We start from the raw sequence: 18,307 nt of genomic DNA, 5'->3' as shown, positions 1-18,307 counted from the left end.
GAGCACGTGCAAGTCACACTGAGGAAAACGCTGCTGCTGCTAATAGATTGAGGCGAACTGAGGGTTTGCTGATCACAGCTCAGTCGATTGTCTGTCTGCCCAAGTGAGAGGGAGACTGACACCAGATGTGCCTGTATCATCTCGACCGTCGATACGCCGCAAATACTCAAACGAGCGGAGTGTTGGTCTTTGCGTTTTGGATTTCCCTACTGCAGGGAAGGAAATCGCTTAGAGCTCTCCCGCCTGCAGAAATACACCTTTTCTTTTTCTTTTATTTCTTTTATTCTTTTTGTGATTTCTGTTGTTGGGTCACGTCTTTTTTTTTCTTTTTCTTTTTCTTTTTTGAGAAACGTCAGACAGAGAGGCCAAGGCAACCCTTTGAACTCACAACTGTAGCCACGCTGCTCCGAAACCTGGAAGAGAGAGCGCGCGCAGTAGCACATCTTCCAGCTGAGCCATCTCTGAGCGCGAGAGAGTATATCCCAAACTTTCCATCTTCTCTTCCTCACCATCACCATCCATTCATCCCTTCCTCCTCGCTGTCATTGACTCCGTTTTCTCCTTCTCGCTCCCTACCCTTCGCTGCATCTACCTTCCACCTGATTGCCTCGTCGATCAGTCTTTCGCGAAACAACGTCGCCTTGAGTATCTAGCCTTTACTCACTGTCGCCGCACATCGCCTCCTTTGACTCTTTCCCACAAGAGCTCTTCAAACAACACTTCGTCCTTTCTCCGTATACCTCTGATTTTGATCGCCAAAAATGTCTTCTAAAGGTACGTTCTTTTGGTCCCAATTGCCGCTTTCTGATGTTGTGAAGCTCCAGACTGACACTTCTGATGACCTTGCGCTTTTCGCATTTCTCCAATCCCTCGTTTCAAATCGGCAGCCATCCGAGAGTTCGATGCTAAGCTCCTGGTCAACTACTGGTTGCCTCGCTCGCCTCTGGCCCACGCTGACCTCAAGGTCAACGCCGACTTTGTCGCTCCCGCTCCCAAGGTCGCCCAGATCGCTTGGGACCCTACCTCCAACACCATCACAGACGCTTCGCAGCTCCCATCTTGGGTTCAGACTTCCAAGCTCGTTGCCAAACCAGACCAGCTCATCAAGCGTCGTGGAAAGGCCGGTCTCCTCAAGCTCAATTGCAACTGGGCTGACGCCGAGGCCTGGATCAAGGAGCGTGCTGGCAAGGCTCAGAAGGTTGAGTCCGTCACCGGTACCCTCAACAACTTCATCGTTGAGCCCTTCTGCCCTCACCCTGCCGACACCGAGTTTTATGTCTGCATCAACTCTGCACGTGAAGGTGACTGGATCCTCTTCACCCACGAAGGTGGTGTTGACGTCGGCGATGTCGATGCCAAGGCTCTCAAGCTTCTCATCCCCGCCGACCCCGCCGCTCCCTTCCCCAAGCGCGAGCAGTGGTCCAGCACTTTGCTCCAGGGCGTCCCCGCTGCCAAGCGTGAGGTCCTCACCGACTTTTTGATCCGCCTCTACTCGGTCTACGTCGACCTCCACTTTGCCTACCTCGAGATCAATCCTCTCGTTGCTACCGACGATGGCCAGATCGCCTACCTCGACATGGCTGCCAAGCTCGATCAGACTGCCGACTTCATCTGCGGTCCCAAGTGGGCCATCGCCCGTGACCCCTCCATCTACATGGGCACCTCCGCCGGTGCTTCCGGCAACAAGGGTGAGGACCGTGGTCCGCCCATGTACTGGCCCGCTCCCTTCGGTCGTGACCTGACCAAGGAGGAGGCCTACATTGCCAAGCTCGACGCCGGTACCGGTGCTTCACTCAAGCTTACCGTTCTCAACCCCACTGGTCGCATCTGGACCATGGTTGCCGGTGGTGGTGCTTCCGTCGTCTACTCTGATGCCATTGCTGCTCACGGTTTCGCTCACGAGCTCGCCAACTACGGTGAGTACTCGGGTGCTCCCTCCGAGGGTCAGACCTTCGAGTACGCCAAGACTCTCCTCGACCTTATGACCCGCGGTGAGGTCAACCCTCAGGGCAAGCTCCTCATCATCGGTGGTGGTATTGCCAACTTCACCAACGTCGCCTCCACCTTCAAGGGTATCATCCGTGCCCTTAAGGAGTACAAGGTCTCGCTCGCCAAGCACGGTGTCCGCATCTTTGTTCGTCGTGGTGGTCCCAACTATCAGGAGGGTCTTAAGGCTATGCGTCTCCTTGGTGAGGACCTTGGTGTCGAGATCCAGGTCTTCGGTCCCGAGACCCACATCACCGACATTGTCCCTCTTGCCCTTGGCAAAAAGACCTTCGAGGAGGTCACCCTTGCCTCGCAGCAGCAAAACATCCTCCCCTCGGGTGCTCTGACTCCCAGCCAGGGTGCTGCCAACGGCAACAAGGCCGAGGACAAGGCCATCGGCACTGTCGACCACGCCACTGGTGAGCGTGTCCAGCCCCAGGATCAGATCGTCCACTTCGGTGCCGGCTCTGCTACTGGTGAGCGCCCCGCTTACCGCCCCTTCGATGCCAACACCCGTTCGCTCGTCTTTGGTCTCCAGCCCCGTGCCATCCAGGGTATGCTTGACTTCGACTTCTCGTGCGGCCGCAAGACCCCCTCGGTTGCTGCTATGATCTACCCCTTCGGTGGTCACCACATCCAGAAGTTCTACTGGGGTACCAAGGAGACCCTCCTCCCGGTCTACACCAGCATCAAGGAGGCTGTTGCCAAGCACCCTGATGCCGACGTTGTTGTCAACTTCGCTTCGAGCCGATCCGTCTACTCGTCGACCCTCGAGGTTCTCGACTGCCCTCAGATCCGCGCTCTCGCACTTATTGCTGAGGGTGTCCCCGAGCGTCACGCCCGTGAGATCCTCCACCGTGCCGAGAAGGCCGGTGTCCTCATCATTGGTCCCGCCACTGTCGGTGGTATCAAGCCCGGTTGCTTCCGTATCGGTAACTCCGGTGGTATGATGGACAACATCCTTGCCTCCAAGCTCTACCGCCCCGGTTCCGTCGGTTACGTCTCCAAGTCAGGTGGTATGTCGAACGAGCTCAACAACATTCTTTCGATCACCACCAACGGTACCTACGAAGGTATAGCCATCGGTGGTGACCGATATCCCGGTACCACCTTCATCGACCACCTTCTCCGATACGAGCAGGACCCCGAGTGCAAGATGCTTGTCTTGCTCGGTGAGGTCGGTGGTGTTGAGGAGTACCGTGTCATCGAGGCTGTCAAGAAGGGCACCATCAAGAAGCCCATTGTCGCTTGGGCTATCGGTACCTGCGCCAAGATGTTCACCACCGAGGTTCAATTCGGTCATGCCGGTTCGATGGCCAACAGCGACATGGAGACTGCCTCGGCTAAGAACGCCGCCATGAAGGCGGCTGGCTTCATTGTCCCCGACACCTTCGAGGACTTGCCTGCGGTTATCCGTGAGGTCTACAACAAGCTCGTTGCCAACGGCACCGTCCAGCCCAAGCCCGAACGCCCTGCTCCTGCCATTCCCGTCGACTACAAGTGGGCCCAGGAGCTCGGCATGGTCCGAAAGCCCGCTGCCTTTATCTCGACCATCTCGGACGAGCGTGGATCGGAGCTCATGTACTCTGGCGTCAAGATCTCGGAAGTGTTCGAGTCTGGTATGGGCATCGGTGGTGTCATCTCGCTCTTGTGGTTCAAGCGTCGTCTCCCCGACTACTGCACCAAGTTCATCGAGATGGCTCTCATGCTTACTGCCGATCACGGACCCGCCGTCTCCGGTGCTATGAACACCATTATCACCTCGCGTGCCGGTAAGGACTTGATCTCGTCGCTGGTCTCGGGTCTCTTGACCATCGGTGACCGATTTGGTGGTGCTCTTGACGACGCTGCTACCGAGTTCTCGAACGCCTACGACCGTGGTTTGACCGCTCGTGAGTTTGTCGACAGCATGCGCAAGGCTAACAAGCTCATCCCCGGTATCGGCCACAAGATCAAGTCGGTTTCCAACCCCGACTACCGTGTCCAGGTCGTCAAGGAGTTCATCCTTAACAACTTCCCTTCGCACAAGATGCTCGACTATGCTCTCGCCGTCGAGAAGGTCACCACTGCCAAGAAGGACACCCTCATTCTCAACGTCGATGGATGCTTGGCTGTTTGCTTCGTCGACTTGCTGCGTGACTCGGGTGCTTTCACCAGCGAAGAGGCTCGCGACTACCTCAGCTACGGTTTCCTCAACGGTATCTTCACCCTTGGTCGATCGATCGGTTTCATTGGTCACCACATCGACCAGAAGCGTCTCAAGGCCGGTCTCTACCGTCACCCTGCCGACGACTTCCACATTGAGATGGCCACCCCTGCTCGTGTCATGGGTACCCTCAAGAAGTAAAAAGGGGTTGGCGCGTCGTTACGGTTCCATTCGGCAGAGAATGTGGTCTAGGCCACGCACAGTTCCATCATCTCACCATTATCATCAGCAGCATCATATAGTTCCCATGGGTTCATAGTTTTTCCGACCTTTCTCGTCCGTCTTTATAGTGTACAACTCGTTTCCTTTTTCTTCTGTGCTTTGTTTTTGCGCATCTGCTGCTTTCGGTCCAGTCTCTCAAGGTGCTTTGGGTGGTAAGGCTAGTCATCCTTTGCGTTTCTTTGGGTGGCTTGATTCGATACAATTGCAACACCAAGTCGTTTGCGCATTGCCTTTCATCTTGGTGTGTGAGTGTATTTGTTGCGTTGACCCTAGTGAGTGCTAGAGGCTTAAGAATAGAAGTAAGGTGGTCAGAATGATCACACTTGTATGCTGCGACTTCAAACGGGCCAGGGAAGCAGTCTGTTTCACACGCGTGGCTTGCGAAGAGGTGGTGGATCAACACGCAGGTTTTGGTCCGCTGTCAAGAAGTCCGAAATTGCGGATCAGCGACCCTGGATGCGCATACAAGAAGCTCATGCTGTAAGGCTCCAATTCATCAGTCTTTCCGACCAGCAACCTTCTTCTCTTCCTGACATCACCTTGTTTCAACTCTTCATCCTTCACTTCAAAGACCGAGTCTCTTTCATCTTCCAACCATGTCGACGACCGCTGCTGCTACCGCCGGCGCTGGAGCCACTGCCGTCATGTAAGTAACAACATTAACCCCCCCACCCCCCCGGCATACATTCAGCTTTGGAAGCACGTTCTGAAGCTCATCTTTGTCGACCTTCTTTCCATTGCAAATATGCTAATTGGCAGTCTGGGTGCAACGGGAGCCGTCGGCAAACCTCTCCTCGCCCAACTGGTTTCCGAGACTTCCCCCTACACTTCCGTTTACTCCTTTGCTCGACGCAACCACCCCTCCCCACCTCCCGTCTCCTCTAAAGTCGAATTCAAAGAAGTCATTGTCGACTTTGAGTCTCTCTACGATGGTAACGAAGCCGAGAAAGCCAAGTTCGCCTCCATCCCCGCCGCTTCAGCTGTATTCATCACCATGGGCACCACCCGTGCTGCCGCGGGATCTATGGCCGCATTCGAAAAGATCGACCGCGGATACGTCCTCGCCTCCGCCAAGGCTCTTCTCCAACCATCCAACCCTGCTACATTGGTGTACTGTTCAAGTGGAAGTTCATCCAGCTCCTCTCTATTCCCCTATCTGAAAAGTAAGGGGTTGACAGAGGAAGGATTGGCAAATTTGTACGAAAAATGCATTATTCTGCGCCCAGGGTTCTTGCAGAATGCAGAGAGACCTCAGTTGAGGTTGATGGAGAAAGCTGTTGAACCGCTGATGAATTTGGCTAGTAAGTTTTCAGGCAGTCTGGCTGCTCCGGTGGGTGATGTAGCGAAAGCAATGTTGAGAGCTGCTCAAAAGGGACCTGCGGAGTTGAAGAAGGAGGGATTAGGTGAGGACCCGGGGAAGAGTTTCAGAGTGGAAGAAGGAAAGAGCAGAGAGGCTTTCGTGGTGGTTGGTAATCCTGCTGTGCTCAAACTTGCTAGAGACCAGGCTTGATTGTTCTTCATCGTCACTCGATCTTTCTGGTTTAGGGGTTTGCAAATCTATTCGCTCCTCTCTGGATATCTATGTGTGTGTGGGGGGAGGTTTAGAACGTGACACCGGCCAACTCCCAAATCGCCCTTACATCGCCACTTCCAACCACCGCTGAGGAGGAAGCAGCAGCAGCAGCTTTGTTTGTCGACAGGCTCCTCTGCTCGGCCTGCTGTACAAGGAACTTTGCCAACCCAACCTCATCCTCTTTCAAATGAGCTCCTGCGTTCCTTAACATCTTCACCGTTGCAGCATGTTCATATTTCCCAGCCAAAAACAACGGCGAATGACCTGAACTAAAGTCCCTCGCATGAACACTGCAACCCGCCTTAAGCAGCAGCTCCACCACACCCGTAAACCCTTTGCTACTCGCAATGTGCAGCGGTTGGAGCTTCTCCATGGGAGTGGTCGAGTCAGGTTTAGCCACAGTCTCACCCACCGCGTGAGTTGTAGCAGGAGAATCTCCCGTGGCGCCGGAGGAAGGTGGGGGGTTGAGTGTTAAGGGATGGAGATGTTCTTGATCGATCGAAATAGTTGGAATTGTTTCCAGCTGGTTCAGAGCGTAAAGATGCCATTTGAGCAATTCGGGATCGTTTTTCGACGCTGCTTCGTAGATCAGGTAAGGAAGAACGGCTAGAGTGGCGGAGGAAACTTCGTGTGTGGATGAGTCCCATGCTGCTGCTGCTGATCCACGTTCTTCCCCCTCCCCTTCCAAACCATGCTTCCTCTTCTCGGGCGAGGCTGAAGATTGAGCCTTGTTGGGATTCTGCAGTATATGCGCCAACAAAGTCCTCAAATCCGCCTTATGCGGTCCACTTGCCGCTGCAGCAGGAGTGAGTTCTTGCGGAAGAGTAGGATGACTTGACACCCCTCTACTACTCGTCAACTCTCCCCTCAATGGTCTACCCATCAACTCTCTAATCTCTGTAGGCTTCAACTGCTTTGCTAGCAGGTAAGAAAGCTTAGCAAGCGCACCCTCCGCAGTCATGTCTCCCCCAGCAACCACCCCCACCGCTTCCAGTTTCTTCCCGACAGCATAGATGGCCGATACTTCACCTTGAACGCACTGTGTGATGTTGACAAGGACCAGTCCTCGATCCGAAGCTTCTTTGAACACTTCCAAAAGATCTGCTCTCGAAGGAGCATTTCCTGCGCCGTAGGATTCCAAGATGACTCCTTCGAGTGGGGGAGAGAGGAAACTTTTGACCGTACTCGTTGGCAAACCTGGGAACAATCGCAAAACTGCCACATTAGGACTCATCCTATCGTGCGCCCTAAAGCTTTTAACACTTCTGCTGCGCTCGACAAGGTTCCAGGCCACTTCGATGTTGATCCCGACTCTAGCTAGTGGTGCCATGTTGGGCGAATCGAACGCAGCGAGGGCGTTGTTACTGACTTTACTCGTCCTGTTCCCCCTATACAACGTCGATGCAAAATAGAGTCCTACTTCGGGGATGATATAGGAACCAGCAAGCATGAGCGCACCAAGCACGTTTTCAATCGCGTCGTTCCTAAGCTCTGAGAGGGGGACTTGTGCGCCAGTGACGATTACACTTTTCCCGAGGTTTTCGAGAAGCATACTGAGAGCGGAAGCGGTATAAGCCATGGTGTCGGTTCCGTGTAGGACAATAAAAGCGTCAAAGGCTTGATAGTTGAGAGATATGTCGGATGCTAAGCGGATCCAGTCGGGAATATCCATTTCGGATGAGTCGAGGAGAGGGTCGTATTCCAGTACTGCATATCGAACTCGTTTGCCTTGCGATCCAGCCCGAGGTGTGATCAAGGTGGGAAGTTGCAGTTGCAAATGTTTCCCGTCAGCTGATAAACTCGATGCGATTGCATGGTGAGTTGAGGTCCCCTTCGGCGCACTACTTCGCACCAACACAGGATGGCCGAATGGCGGAGCACCTCCCGAAGGCGAACGTGAGTTTGTATCCGCATAGAGATGATCCAAATGCGCCTGCGTCAAGGGCGTTAGTGGCGCTGTATTCGCCATCTGCGACTCGTGATCCGACTTGCGCTTCTTACTCAAATGGGAACTCCCACTAGCATCGAGCAAAGAAGACGTCTTGTCAGCAACCGCTTTAGCCAAATTACTCTCCGAAGGCAGCGGTGTATCTTTCCCATTACCACTACCGCTACCGTGAAGTGGAGTGGAAGCACCGGAACCAGGACGAGTAAAAGCTTCAGACCACTGCTTGTAGCGGTCTACAGAATCGGACCAAGAGAAGATCGAGTCTCCATGGGGGTCGTGGAATCTAGATTGGCTGCGGAGGGTTTCGGTTAGGAAGGATGGGTAAGGGGCGAAACCGGATGAGGCGTCTTTGCGAACCATACCGATGGTGCCTCCTGCGTAGAGGCAGAGGACTAGGGCTTCGTCTGAGGTTGACATCTTTGCTGCTGTTGCTCGCTACGGGAGACGATCGTATCTGGAGGTACGAGCGAGCAGCTACAAGGGTCGGGGTATATATGGGGTCATCTGACTCGATCTAAGCAGCTGATCAACTCGGTGGGGGAATGGTGGGTGAGAACAACAACCAATGAAAGAGACGCTGAGAGAGGGGGAAGGGTTCGAGAAGAAACTACTTGACGTGATTCAAGTGTTACGCTCGGCTCGCCTTTTTCTTTTGTGTTTGAGAAAAATATTCCGAAGAAGCGGAGTCAGATGACAGCTGGCAATGTTCCGTTTCCACACGAGGTCATTGGTCCTCCTTTGTCGACACAGTACACTGCTGTTGAAAACTATGATGACGATCGAATGCCTGTAATAGCAGATCGATCTTCATTCCACCTCGATGATAGTGACAGATGCCGCCTGTGAGAAGTGGTCTGGGTTCCAAGAAGAAGATCCAGTCGAGTTTGCTCGGCGAAATGATCGGCATCGGCTCGAGAAGAAATCTTATCAATTTCTATCGCCGGAAGCAGACTAGGTCTAACACCAGGAGCCTCTTTGGAACATTAGACGCGCTGGAAAATTAGACGCGCTTCACGCTCCTTAACGCCAAAATCACTCGCGGCTGACAGAGAAGGCACAACACGAACAGACGCGTCGTGGTCTGCTGCCAAAGTGTTGGTTTGGCCAAAAAACCCCAAGCCTGAACTGCATTCCTCTGCGTGTCTGTGTGTCCTACTGCTTCACCTTCTACGCTTCTATCGTACTCATCTTGTCCCCTCTCCTGCTTCAACACATCTCTACACTTTCGCATTCTATCAGGCATAGCACCATCTCCTAAGGACGGTCAACAAGAACCCTTGTAGCATTATACTTCCTCAGCATCCACTTGGCGCATCAAGCATCTCCGCTCTCAGCTTCCATACCCATAGACATACATCAGCACTCAGTCTTATCACTTCGAGCAAGCATCGCACCCCCAGCTACAGAGCTATCAACAACACACTGCATCCAGCGTTTAGACGGCCTACAAGTCACGATTGTGTTGTAGCCCAAGTGCTAGTCATTCCTACACCTCACCACAATGCAAAACACATTTGGCCTCACAAGCCGCGGTGGCAACAACGTCCGTTCTCGTGGCACCTACCGTAAACGCGGCGGAGGCCCAAGGTCCGGCAACTACAAGAGCGCCACCGAAAAAGCCATCGCCAACGCAGCAGCGCAGCTCGTCAAAGGAGTAGAAGACGGCTCTGCTGTCGAAGAGCGTTTCCAACAAGTCAAAGAACGAGACGAGATCGACGAGAAACTCGGATTCCATCGTCTAGAGCAAGGACAAACACGGCAAGCATGGCTCGTCAACATGCATCCTACACTCCTTCGCGATCCTGATCACCCTACAGGCAAGAGCGGTGTCGACTTCTACTTTATCGAGGACGACGCTAGCATGTTCAAAGCTACCGTTCTCTACCAGCCCTATTTTCTCGTCGGATGTCGTCCAGCTTCCGAAAGCTCCGTCGAAGAATGGTTGAGGCGAAGATTCCAAGGTCTTATCCAGTCAATACAGCGTGATCGCAAGGAGGATCTCAAGCTTCCTAACCATTTGCTTGGTCATCAGAGACTCTATCTGCGACTCACTTTCCTCAATGTTCAAGACCTTCTCTCAGTGCGCAAGGAGCTGTTGCCGATTGCAAAAGCAGCACAGAAGAAGCTCTCTGCTGTCGATACATATGCCGACGTCCTCAGTGCCGCTTCGGCAGCAACGGCCAGCGCGTCGATCGAGATCGAAATGGATGCTGCCCACGGAGAATCTGCCGGTCTTGTCGGTGAAGATGGTTGGACAGGAGAAAGAAAGCGTGCTGCTGCAAGCGCATTGGACCCTGCAGAGTGTCTCGTTGACATTCGTGAATACGATATTCCTTACTACCTCCGTGTTGCGATCGATCAAGATATCCGAGTCGGTCTCTGGTACGATGTCAGCTTCGAGGACGGTATTGTTAGCCTCAAGATGGTCACTGATCGAGTCAAGCGTGCTGACCCTGTCGTCATGGCTTTCGATATCGAGGTTACCAAGCAACCACTCAAGTTCCCCGACGCCGAGACCGACGCCGTCATGATGATCTCCTACATGATCGATGGTCAAGGTTACCTCATCACCAACCGCGAGATCGTTTCCGAAGACATTGAAGATTTTGAATATACCCCAAAAGACGAGTACGAAGGTCCCTTTATCATTTTCAACGAGCCCAACGAGTTGCGGGTCTTGCAGCGCTTCTTTGAGCATTTCCGCGACGCCAGACCGACTGTCGTTGCGACGTACAACGGTGACTCGTTCGATTTCCCTTTCATCGATGCACGTGCTAGAGCACATGGTCTCAATATGATGAATGAGATCGGTTTCTCGAAAGACTCAGACAACGAGTACAAGTCGCGTGCGACGGCGCATTTGGATTGCTTCAGATGGGTGCAGCGTGATTCGTACTTGCCACAAGGTTCGCAAGGTCTCAAGGCTGTCACTGTCGCCAAGCTGGGATATGACCCGATGGAACTCGACCCGGAACTCATGACACCTTACGCGATCGAACAGCCTCAGACGCTGGCTCAGTACTCAGTTTCCGATGCCGTTGCAACTTACTACCTCTACATGAAGTATGTGCACCCTTTCATCTTTTCGCTCTGCAACATCATCCCGCTCAATCCAGACGAGGTGTTGCGAAAAGGCTCAGGTACGCTATGTGAGACGCTTCTCATGGTTCAAGCTTTCAAGGGTAACATCATCATGCCTAACCGTCACGAGGATCCTGTTGGCAACACGTACAAGGGTCACCTTCTCGAATCCGAGACCTATGTCGGTGGACATGTCGAAGCCCTCGAAGCTGGTGTTTTCCGATCCGATATCAAGACCGATTTCCGCGTCGATCCAGCAGCCATCCAGCAACTCATCGACGACCTCGATGCGGCTCTCCAGTTTAGCATCCGAGAAGAAGGAAAGCTAGCCCTTGAAGATATCGAAAACTATGACGAGGTCAAAGCAGAAGTCCGCACTATGCTCGAAGTGATGCGGGACAACCCAATCCGCAAAGACCCTCCTTTGATCTACCATCTCGACGTAGCCGCCATGTATCCCAACATCATGTTAAGCTACCGTCTCCAACCGGACTCGATGGTGAGTGAAGCCATGTGTGCCACCTGCGACTACAATCGACCTGGCATGAAGTGCGATAAACGCATGGATTGGGCATGGCGTGGCGAATACTTCCCAGCCAAACGAGACGAAGTCAATATGATCCGCAACGCTCTCGCCAACGAAACTTTCCCGCCCAAAGCAGCCCATCTTGCACGCCGAACGTTCGACGATCTCGAACAGAACGAACGCACCGCTCTCCTCCACAAACGTCTCGGCGACTACTCGCGCAAAGTCTACCGCAAGACTCACGAGTCTAAAACGGTGATTCGAGAAGCCGTCATCTGTCAACGCGAGAACCCGTTCTACATCAACACCGTTCGTGATTTCCGTGATCGTCGATACGAATACAAGGGACTTCATAAAACATGGAAGAAGAACCTCGACTCGGCCGAATCGCTCAACGACACCATCGAAGCCAAGAAAATGATCGTATTATACGACTCGCTGCAGTTGGCGCACAAGTGTATCTTGAACTCGTTCTACGGTTACGTGATGAGAAAAGGTGCGAGGTGGTATTCGATGGAGATGGCGGGTATAACTTGTTTGACGGGTGCATCAATTATTCAGATGGCCAAAGAGCTGGTTGAACGGATTGGAAGACCATTGGAGTTGGACACGGATGGTATTTGGTGTATGCTCCCCGGTGTGTTTCCTGAAGATTTCAAGTTCAAAGTTAAAGGAGGCAAGAAGTTCGGCATCTCCTACCCTTGCACCATGCTCAACCACCTCGTCCATGAGAAGTTCACCAACCACCAGTACCACGAGCTCGTCGACAAATCCACCGGTCGATACGAAATTCGTAGCGAAAACTCCATCTTTTTCGAACTCGACGGTCCGTATAAAGCGATGATCCTCCCCTCCTCAAAGGAAGAGGATAAGCTGCTCAAGAAACGCTATGCAGTCTTCAACCCGGATGGTTCTTTGGCCGAATTGAAAGGCTTCGAGGTGAAAAGACGGGGAGAGTTACAACTGATCAAAGATTTCCAGAAACAGATCTTCGAAAAGTTCCTTCTCGGAACCACATTAGAAGAGTGCTATGCTGCTGTAGCCAAAGTAGCCAACCAGTGGTTAGATGTGTTGTTCAGCAAAGGCGCTACGTTGCACGATGAAGAACTGATCGACTTGATCGCGGAGAATAAGTCGATGTCGAAAACCTTACAGGAGTATGGAAGTCAGAAGTCGACTGCGATTACGACTGCAAAACGGTTGGCGGAGTTTTTGGGTGCCCAGATGGTGAAAGATAAGGGATTGGCTTGTAAGTTTATTATCAGTGCCAAACCGTTTGGTGCTCCTGTGACGGAGAGGGCGGTTCCCGTGGCGTTGTTCAATGCGGAGCCATCGGTGAAGCAGCATTACCTGAAGAAGTTTTTGAGAGACAACTCGATTATGGATTTCGATATCAGGAATATTTTGGATTGGAACTACTACATCGAACGATTCGGAGGGGTGATTCAGAAACTGATTACGATTCCGGCAGCAATGCAGAAGGTTTCGAATCCTGTTCCGAGAGTTAGACATCCAGATTGGTTGCATAAAAGGGTTGCGGCGAGGGAGGATAAGTTTAAACAGAGGAAACTTACCGATGTTTTTAGGTCGGCTGCTAAACCTACCTCCACCACCCCAGAGACCAGCTCGAAGCCAGCGGTGGCGACTAGCATAGTGGAGATCGAACCCGAGGTGGAAGAAGCGGCACCAGACATGACCGTCGATTACCCCGGTTGGATCGCAGTAATGAAGAAGAAATGGCGCAAACAGCGATTGCAGCGAGCTAAAGATCGCAAAGCCCGTGCCAACGGTTCCTCCACCAGCACTCTCGGTCGCGGTACAGTGGGATCCCTCTTCTCCAAACGATCCGCCAATATGGCCACTGCAGTGTGGGACATTGTTCAAATATGCCCCACCTCTCGACCTGGAGAATACCGATTGTGGATTTCGATAGACCAACATCTGCAACAGCTCAAACTCAAAGTCCCTCGTCAGTTCTATGTCAACTTCAAATCCCACCCTTCCGACTTGGTCTTCCTTTGCAACCTCTACACCGCCGAACGTCTCGTCAAAACGCTTCCTCGCAATACCCCCTGTCGACACCTCTACCGGATTACGGTGGATGAAGATGTGTATCAGGACCAAGAAGCACATTTTAGCCAACTCATCCACCACCCCAACGTCGAAGGTGTATACGAGAAACAAGTTCCGTTGGATGTAAGGGCACTGATTCAGTTGGGTTCGACTTGTGTTTACGGTCGGAACGCCGGTGCGCAGAAGTTGAGTAAAGCGTTGGATGCAGGGTTCAGGTTGGAGGATTTGGCGATGCCGACGTCGATGGATATTTCGCCCAGTCATAAGTATCTGTCGGGTGGTGCAGGGGTGAGGTACTTTTATCTGTACCATGCGAACAGGGACGGAAGGCATGTGATGAGTCTTTTCAGTCCAGAGGGAGAGATAAAGGTGCACATCGTGGATAGTGCCGGGTTGAGACAAGTGCCGAACTTGGAAACGATGTATGCTGATCGTGTAGCCCATATGCGGAAGCGCGGGAAGCTCGAACCCGGAAGTGGAGTGTTCGAATACAACGATAGTATGCGGGTGGATGTTCGAGTTCACACCTCCGCGTCTCGCGCTTTGAAAGCTCTCACGAAAGACCTCTCCACCTTGAAAGCGGCCAAGCAAGGATCGGCGATGCTAGCACTCTGCACGTCCAAAAATCAGTCCTACTACGAATCGCACATCCCAAGTGTCGCCGAGTTCCCAGTGGTAAAGATCGCCGCAGCAGCACTGGAAGATGAACTTCCAGCGTTAGGATGGCAGTTGTATTCAGCGAGAAGGATGTTTCAGTGCTACTTGCGTGCGTCGAGCTGGATCAAAGGCTGGATCGATTTGGCCAGCCACTTCGACTTGCCGCTATGTAACATGGAGAAGGACTTTACGATCTTTGGTGCAGATATCGACTTTGCCAGAAGGCTGGTCAAACAGGATATGGTGTTATGGTGGTCTCCTCACCCGCAACCCGACTTGGGTGGGCGAGAAGAGGATATCCACGCGCAATCAAGATGGGACGAACAAGAATCGCTTGAAATCTCGCATGCTGGTGCCTACTCGACCGTTTGTCTTGAAGTTGGACTCGTCGATTTGGCTGTAGATTCGGTGTTGCAGTCAAGCACGGTGAACGAGATGGAAGGTAGCACATCCAGCCTTGCCTTCGAAGGAACCTCTCACTCTCTCGACGAATATTCCCGTGGCACAGTCGAATCTTCCACCATCCTCGGCGACTCCGTTCTAACCTCAGCTGTCTTGGCCGCCGTCAAGAGCATGGTGAGAACTTGGTACACTACAAAACGACGATCTCGCTCTCCTTACTCCTCTTTGCTTTCGGATAACTTTTGGCGTTGGGCATCAAGCGATTCATCGGCACTGTTCGAACCAGCACTGCAGAGGTTTTTGTTCGGATTGATGAAGAAAACCCTCCTCCAGCTGTTGGCCGAGTTCAAGAGGCTAGGAGCGAGTATCGTTTACGCTTCGTTTAGTAGGTTGTTCTTGTTAACAAGTAAGCCAGGTGCAGCGAATGCAATGGCGTATTCGAGGTATTTGATGACAGCGGTGACGAGTAGGGAGTTGTTCAAGCATGTTCAGTTGGAAATCATTCATTATTGGGAGTATTTGTTGTGGATGGATAGTGCAAATTTTGGTGGGGTTATTGCCGACACAACCGACCTTGCTACTCCTGCAAACTTGGAAGAGGCTGGAGAAGAGGCTGGTGGAAGGGGAAAGGAGGGAGTGGCGTTCAACGTAGAGATGAATTGGAATATCCAAACATTCCTACCTCTTGCAGTCCAAGAAAAATTTTCGGTGGCGGTAGGATCATTTATCTACAGTCTATACGAGTTTAAACGTCGAGCTGCTCTTGCTGGTGATCTGGAAAGAACACCTGTTCGGGCTGTCGAACCGAACACTCCTGCTCAAAGTACTCCTTCACACGGCGACAAGGACGAAGGATGCCTAACCGGCATCGCAGCTTCAACCAAGTTCAGCGCCGATCTCATCAACCACACAATGACACGAAAACTTCTCAAGCAACTCTCAGAACTCAAAAGCGCGATGCAAGCGAGTTCGGACGAAATCAACGCAGCCATAGTTCGAGACGAAGATGAAGAATATATCGATATGCTCACTACGGAACACAAAAGGATTTGGTCTTTTCCCGTCCTCCCTGGATCCTATCTGACGCTATCGAATCCGTTGTTGGAGTTCATCAAGACTACGACAGCGGTGTTGGGTTTGGCAAAGGAGAACTCGATCGAGGTGCAAATCCTGAAGAGGAACTTGTTGGACATGATCAACGTTCGAGAGTTTTCCGCCGAGGCGGAATTCAGAAACCCGTGCGAATCGTTTAAACTTGCTCTCGTCATCTGCACCTTCTGTAACGACGATCGCACTTTGGATCTTTGCAGAGATCCAGACCTCATGCCAGCCGGAGCCGAAGCAGGGGGAGCGGTGGCAAAATGGAAATGCAGCAAATGCGCATTCCCCTACAACATCGCCCAACTCGAATCTCGTCTAGTCAACATCGCCCTCGGCTATCTCGAATCTTTCCATCTGCAGGACCTAAGATGCAACAAATGCGGTGCATTGAAACACACCAATCTGCAACAACATTGCGATTGTTCAGGTGCATACGGTCTGATGGTTACGAGGAAGGAAACGTTGAGGAGGCTGAGGAGTTTGTTGACGATAGCGCAATTTCATGGATTGGGGTCCGTACGGGTGGCTGTGGAGGGGATTTTGGCGATGATATAGCTGAGCTGAGGTGGACAGCGGGGATTTGTATTTTTGTTGTTTCAAGTTTGAAATTGCATTGGACAAAAGTATGTGATGAATCAGAGAGACTACGGGAGAGGGAAAATTGGCCAGATTGAGCGGGATAAACCTGCTGATGTGGGGGTGAAGGGAGCAATCGTAGTTTGCTGTGCTTGAAAAGCGAATGCCAGGCCGAGGGATGATCGCGGATTGAACAGCCTCGAGGGGATCGTATCATGGGAGGGAGCTGCTTGATGATCTTTAAGCACAGTGCCGTGGAACGAGCCTCAGCGAGTTGGGCTCGTCATTGTGGCTGTTGGCTACCGCTCAGATCCCTCCTCCGCTACGCTCAGGACAAACAATACGACCTCCAGCAGTTCTACTTGCAAACTGAGCACTTCTTCTTGCAGAAAGCACCGAGATGGAAGCCACTACAACGGCGGCTGATGCTGCAAACATGGTTCGTTGACGTGTGAGGAATGGCTGCATTGCGGTGGCGGTCGAGATTGCTTTGCTTTGCTTTGTGCTTGCTGTCGCGTTGAATTTTGTTTTGTTTCGAGATCGAGTGGATCAAGTTGATGGAGGCGCACGTTGGTGTTTAGCGGCAACGATGATGGTGTTTGGGAGACAGACTCAACTGGGAGGTGGCGAGTCAGTAGGGAAACATGGGCCAAGTGCAGAACCCAACAGAAAAAAATGTGGGGTAAGAGGCAGCGCAGCGAGAGAAGCTCGTGTGAGCAAGGCGCTAGACTATCGTAGCCGGATGCCGGCTGGTGTGGAGGCTAAGTGTGCAAAGAAAAGCGGAGCGGGGCTTAGAATTCTGTGTGTTGTGTTTGAGTGCGCCTAGACTTTCGTACGAGAACTGCTAACAATAGCTGCTGTTGCTGTTGTTGCTTTTGGTTGCAAGGGTCAGGTGACGGTTGTGAGAGACATTTGGCGCTGCTGATAGATGGCTGTGCTTATGCGTTCTCGAATAGCATGGTATGTGATTGGTTGGTTGATCATGTGGCAAGGATGGCAAAGCGAGGTCGGATGATGGAGGATCGGGGAGGATGAGCCGATCGGGGGTAGAAGGAGTCGGAGCAAGACCCGATGGGAACGGTCGATCCGACATGTATGCTTGTTCGCCGTTGTGAAGTCCAAGCGAAAGCCACCGTTTCATCTCTACTTGCATCCATCTGATAGATTGGATGGAGCGAGCAGACCCTCATCAGCAGTTTGCAATCGAACCATGAATGAATCGGGGCAAGATTTGGTTCGAAATGGATGCTTCAGTATGGAAGATGGATTATGAAGTTTCGGTGTGTGTCTCAATCGCCGTCCAATGCGAATTGCCACAAGCGGCAGCCTTCTGGTTCAAGTAAGTTGCCCAATGGAAGACAAAGGGTCAGCTGGGAAAGTTGACATCTGTCTTCTCTCAGACAAACCTCCGACAAGTGAATGTGGGCCCTTTTGTTCCCTCTCTTGCTTTCTCAAACAGCGAGAGTTCTCCGACGAACGAATGGAACGGAACACGGGACAACTAGGTTGCGGGGAGAAGCGAGCGGCCCCCAACTTTACCAGAGCGAGATTCAATTTTTTTTATTTTTTTATTTTTTTATTTTTTTTATTTTTTTTTGTTTTGGTGTGTATGCAGTTGCGCGCCTCTTTCATCATTCTGCTTGTTGCTCTGCATTCGTCTTGTTGCCACCTTTCTTATTGGCTCGAGCTCGTGGCCATTCCTCCACTCTTTCCCTTTCCTTTGCCTCTTCGACCCTGTCGCCCCGCGCTCTCAATCATCCACTCTTGCCTTTCCTCGGTGCATCCGCACAGTCCAACTCCAACTCGCTTACTCTGTCTGTCAGCTGGTCGGCCTCTCCGCTTCACATTGCTTTCGCTCTCGGCGCTCTTCCGAACTCGCTCCCTCAGCCTGCCCCAATCCGCTGAGAGAGAGAGAGAGAGAGAGAGAGAGAGAGAGCCCTCTTGACTTCACTCGCT

General features: G+C 52.2%; 4 protein-coding genes across 4 annotated transcripts; 3 read left to right on the top strand and 1 right to left on the bottom strand.

The window, feature by feature from the left end:
• Positions 1 to 761: 761 nt before the first annotated feature.
• On the top strand, positions 762 to 4,333 carry UHO2_02110 (putative ATP citrate lyase subunit 1; the record flags this gene model as incomplete). The annotated part of the gene is made up of 2 exons (XM_041559547.1): positions 762 to 774; positions 888 to 4,333. 2 exons carry the CDS (start codon positions 762 to 764, stop codon positions 4,331 to 4,333), a joined length of 3,459 nt encoding a protein of 1,152 aa, XP_041415481.1.
• A 677-nt stretch (positions 4,334 to 5,010) lies between these two features.
• UHO2_02109 (uncharacterized protein) lies at positions 5,011 to 5,924 on the top strand (the record flags this gene model as incomplete). Its single annotated transcript, XM_041559546.1, has 2 exons — positions 5,011 to 5,060; positions 5,174 to 5,924. The coding sequence occupies 2 exons, from the start codon at positions 5,011 to 5,013 to the stop codon at positions 5,922 to 5,924; spliced, it is 801 nt and encodes a 266-aa protein (XP_041415480.1).
• Positions 5,925 to 6,015: 91 nt separating this feature from the next.
• Positions 6,016 to 8,352, bottom strand: UHO2_02108 (uncharacterized protein; the record flags this gene model as incomplete). Its single annotated transcript, XM_041559545.1, has 1 exon — positions 6,016 to 8,352. One exon carries the CDS (start codon positions 8,350 to 8,352, stop codon positions 6,016 to 6,018), a length of 2,337 nt encoding a protein of 778 aa, XP_041415479.1.
• A 1,084-nt stretch (positions 8,353 to 9,436) lies between these two features.
• Positions 9,437 to 16,330, top strand: UHO2_02107 (putative POL2 - DNA polymerase epsilon, calytic subunit A; the record flags this gene model as incomplete). Its single annotated transcript, XM_041559544.1, has 1 exon — positions 9,437 to 16,330. The coding sequence occupies one exon, from the start codon at positions 9,437 to 9,439 to the stop codon at positions 16,328 to 16,330; it is 6,894 nt and encodes a 2,297-aa protein (XP_041415478.1).
• Between the last annotated feature and the right edge of the window lie 1,977 nt (positions 16,331 to 18,307).

Source organism: Ustilago hordei (genome assembly GCF_900519145.1).
Source record: "Ustilago hordei strain Uho2 genome assembly, contig: UHO2_contig_03, whole genome shotgun sequence".
NCBI classification, from domain to species: domain Eukaryota; kingdom Fungi; phylum Basidiomycota; class Ustilaginomycetes; order Ustilaginales; family Ustilaginaceae; genus Ustilago; species Ustilago hordei.
Note: the sequence above shows the minus strand (reverse complement) of the source record. Positions and strands in the feature narration are given on the sequence as shown.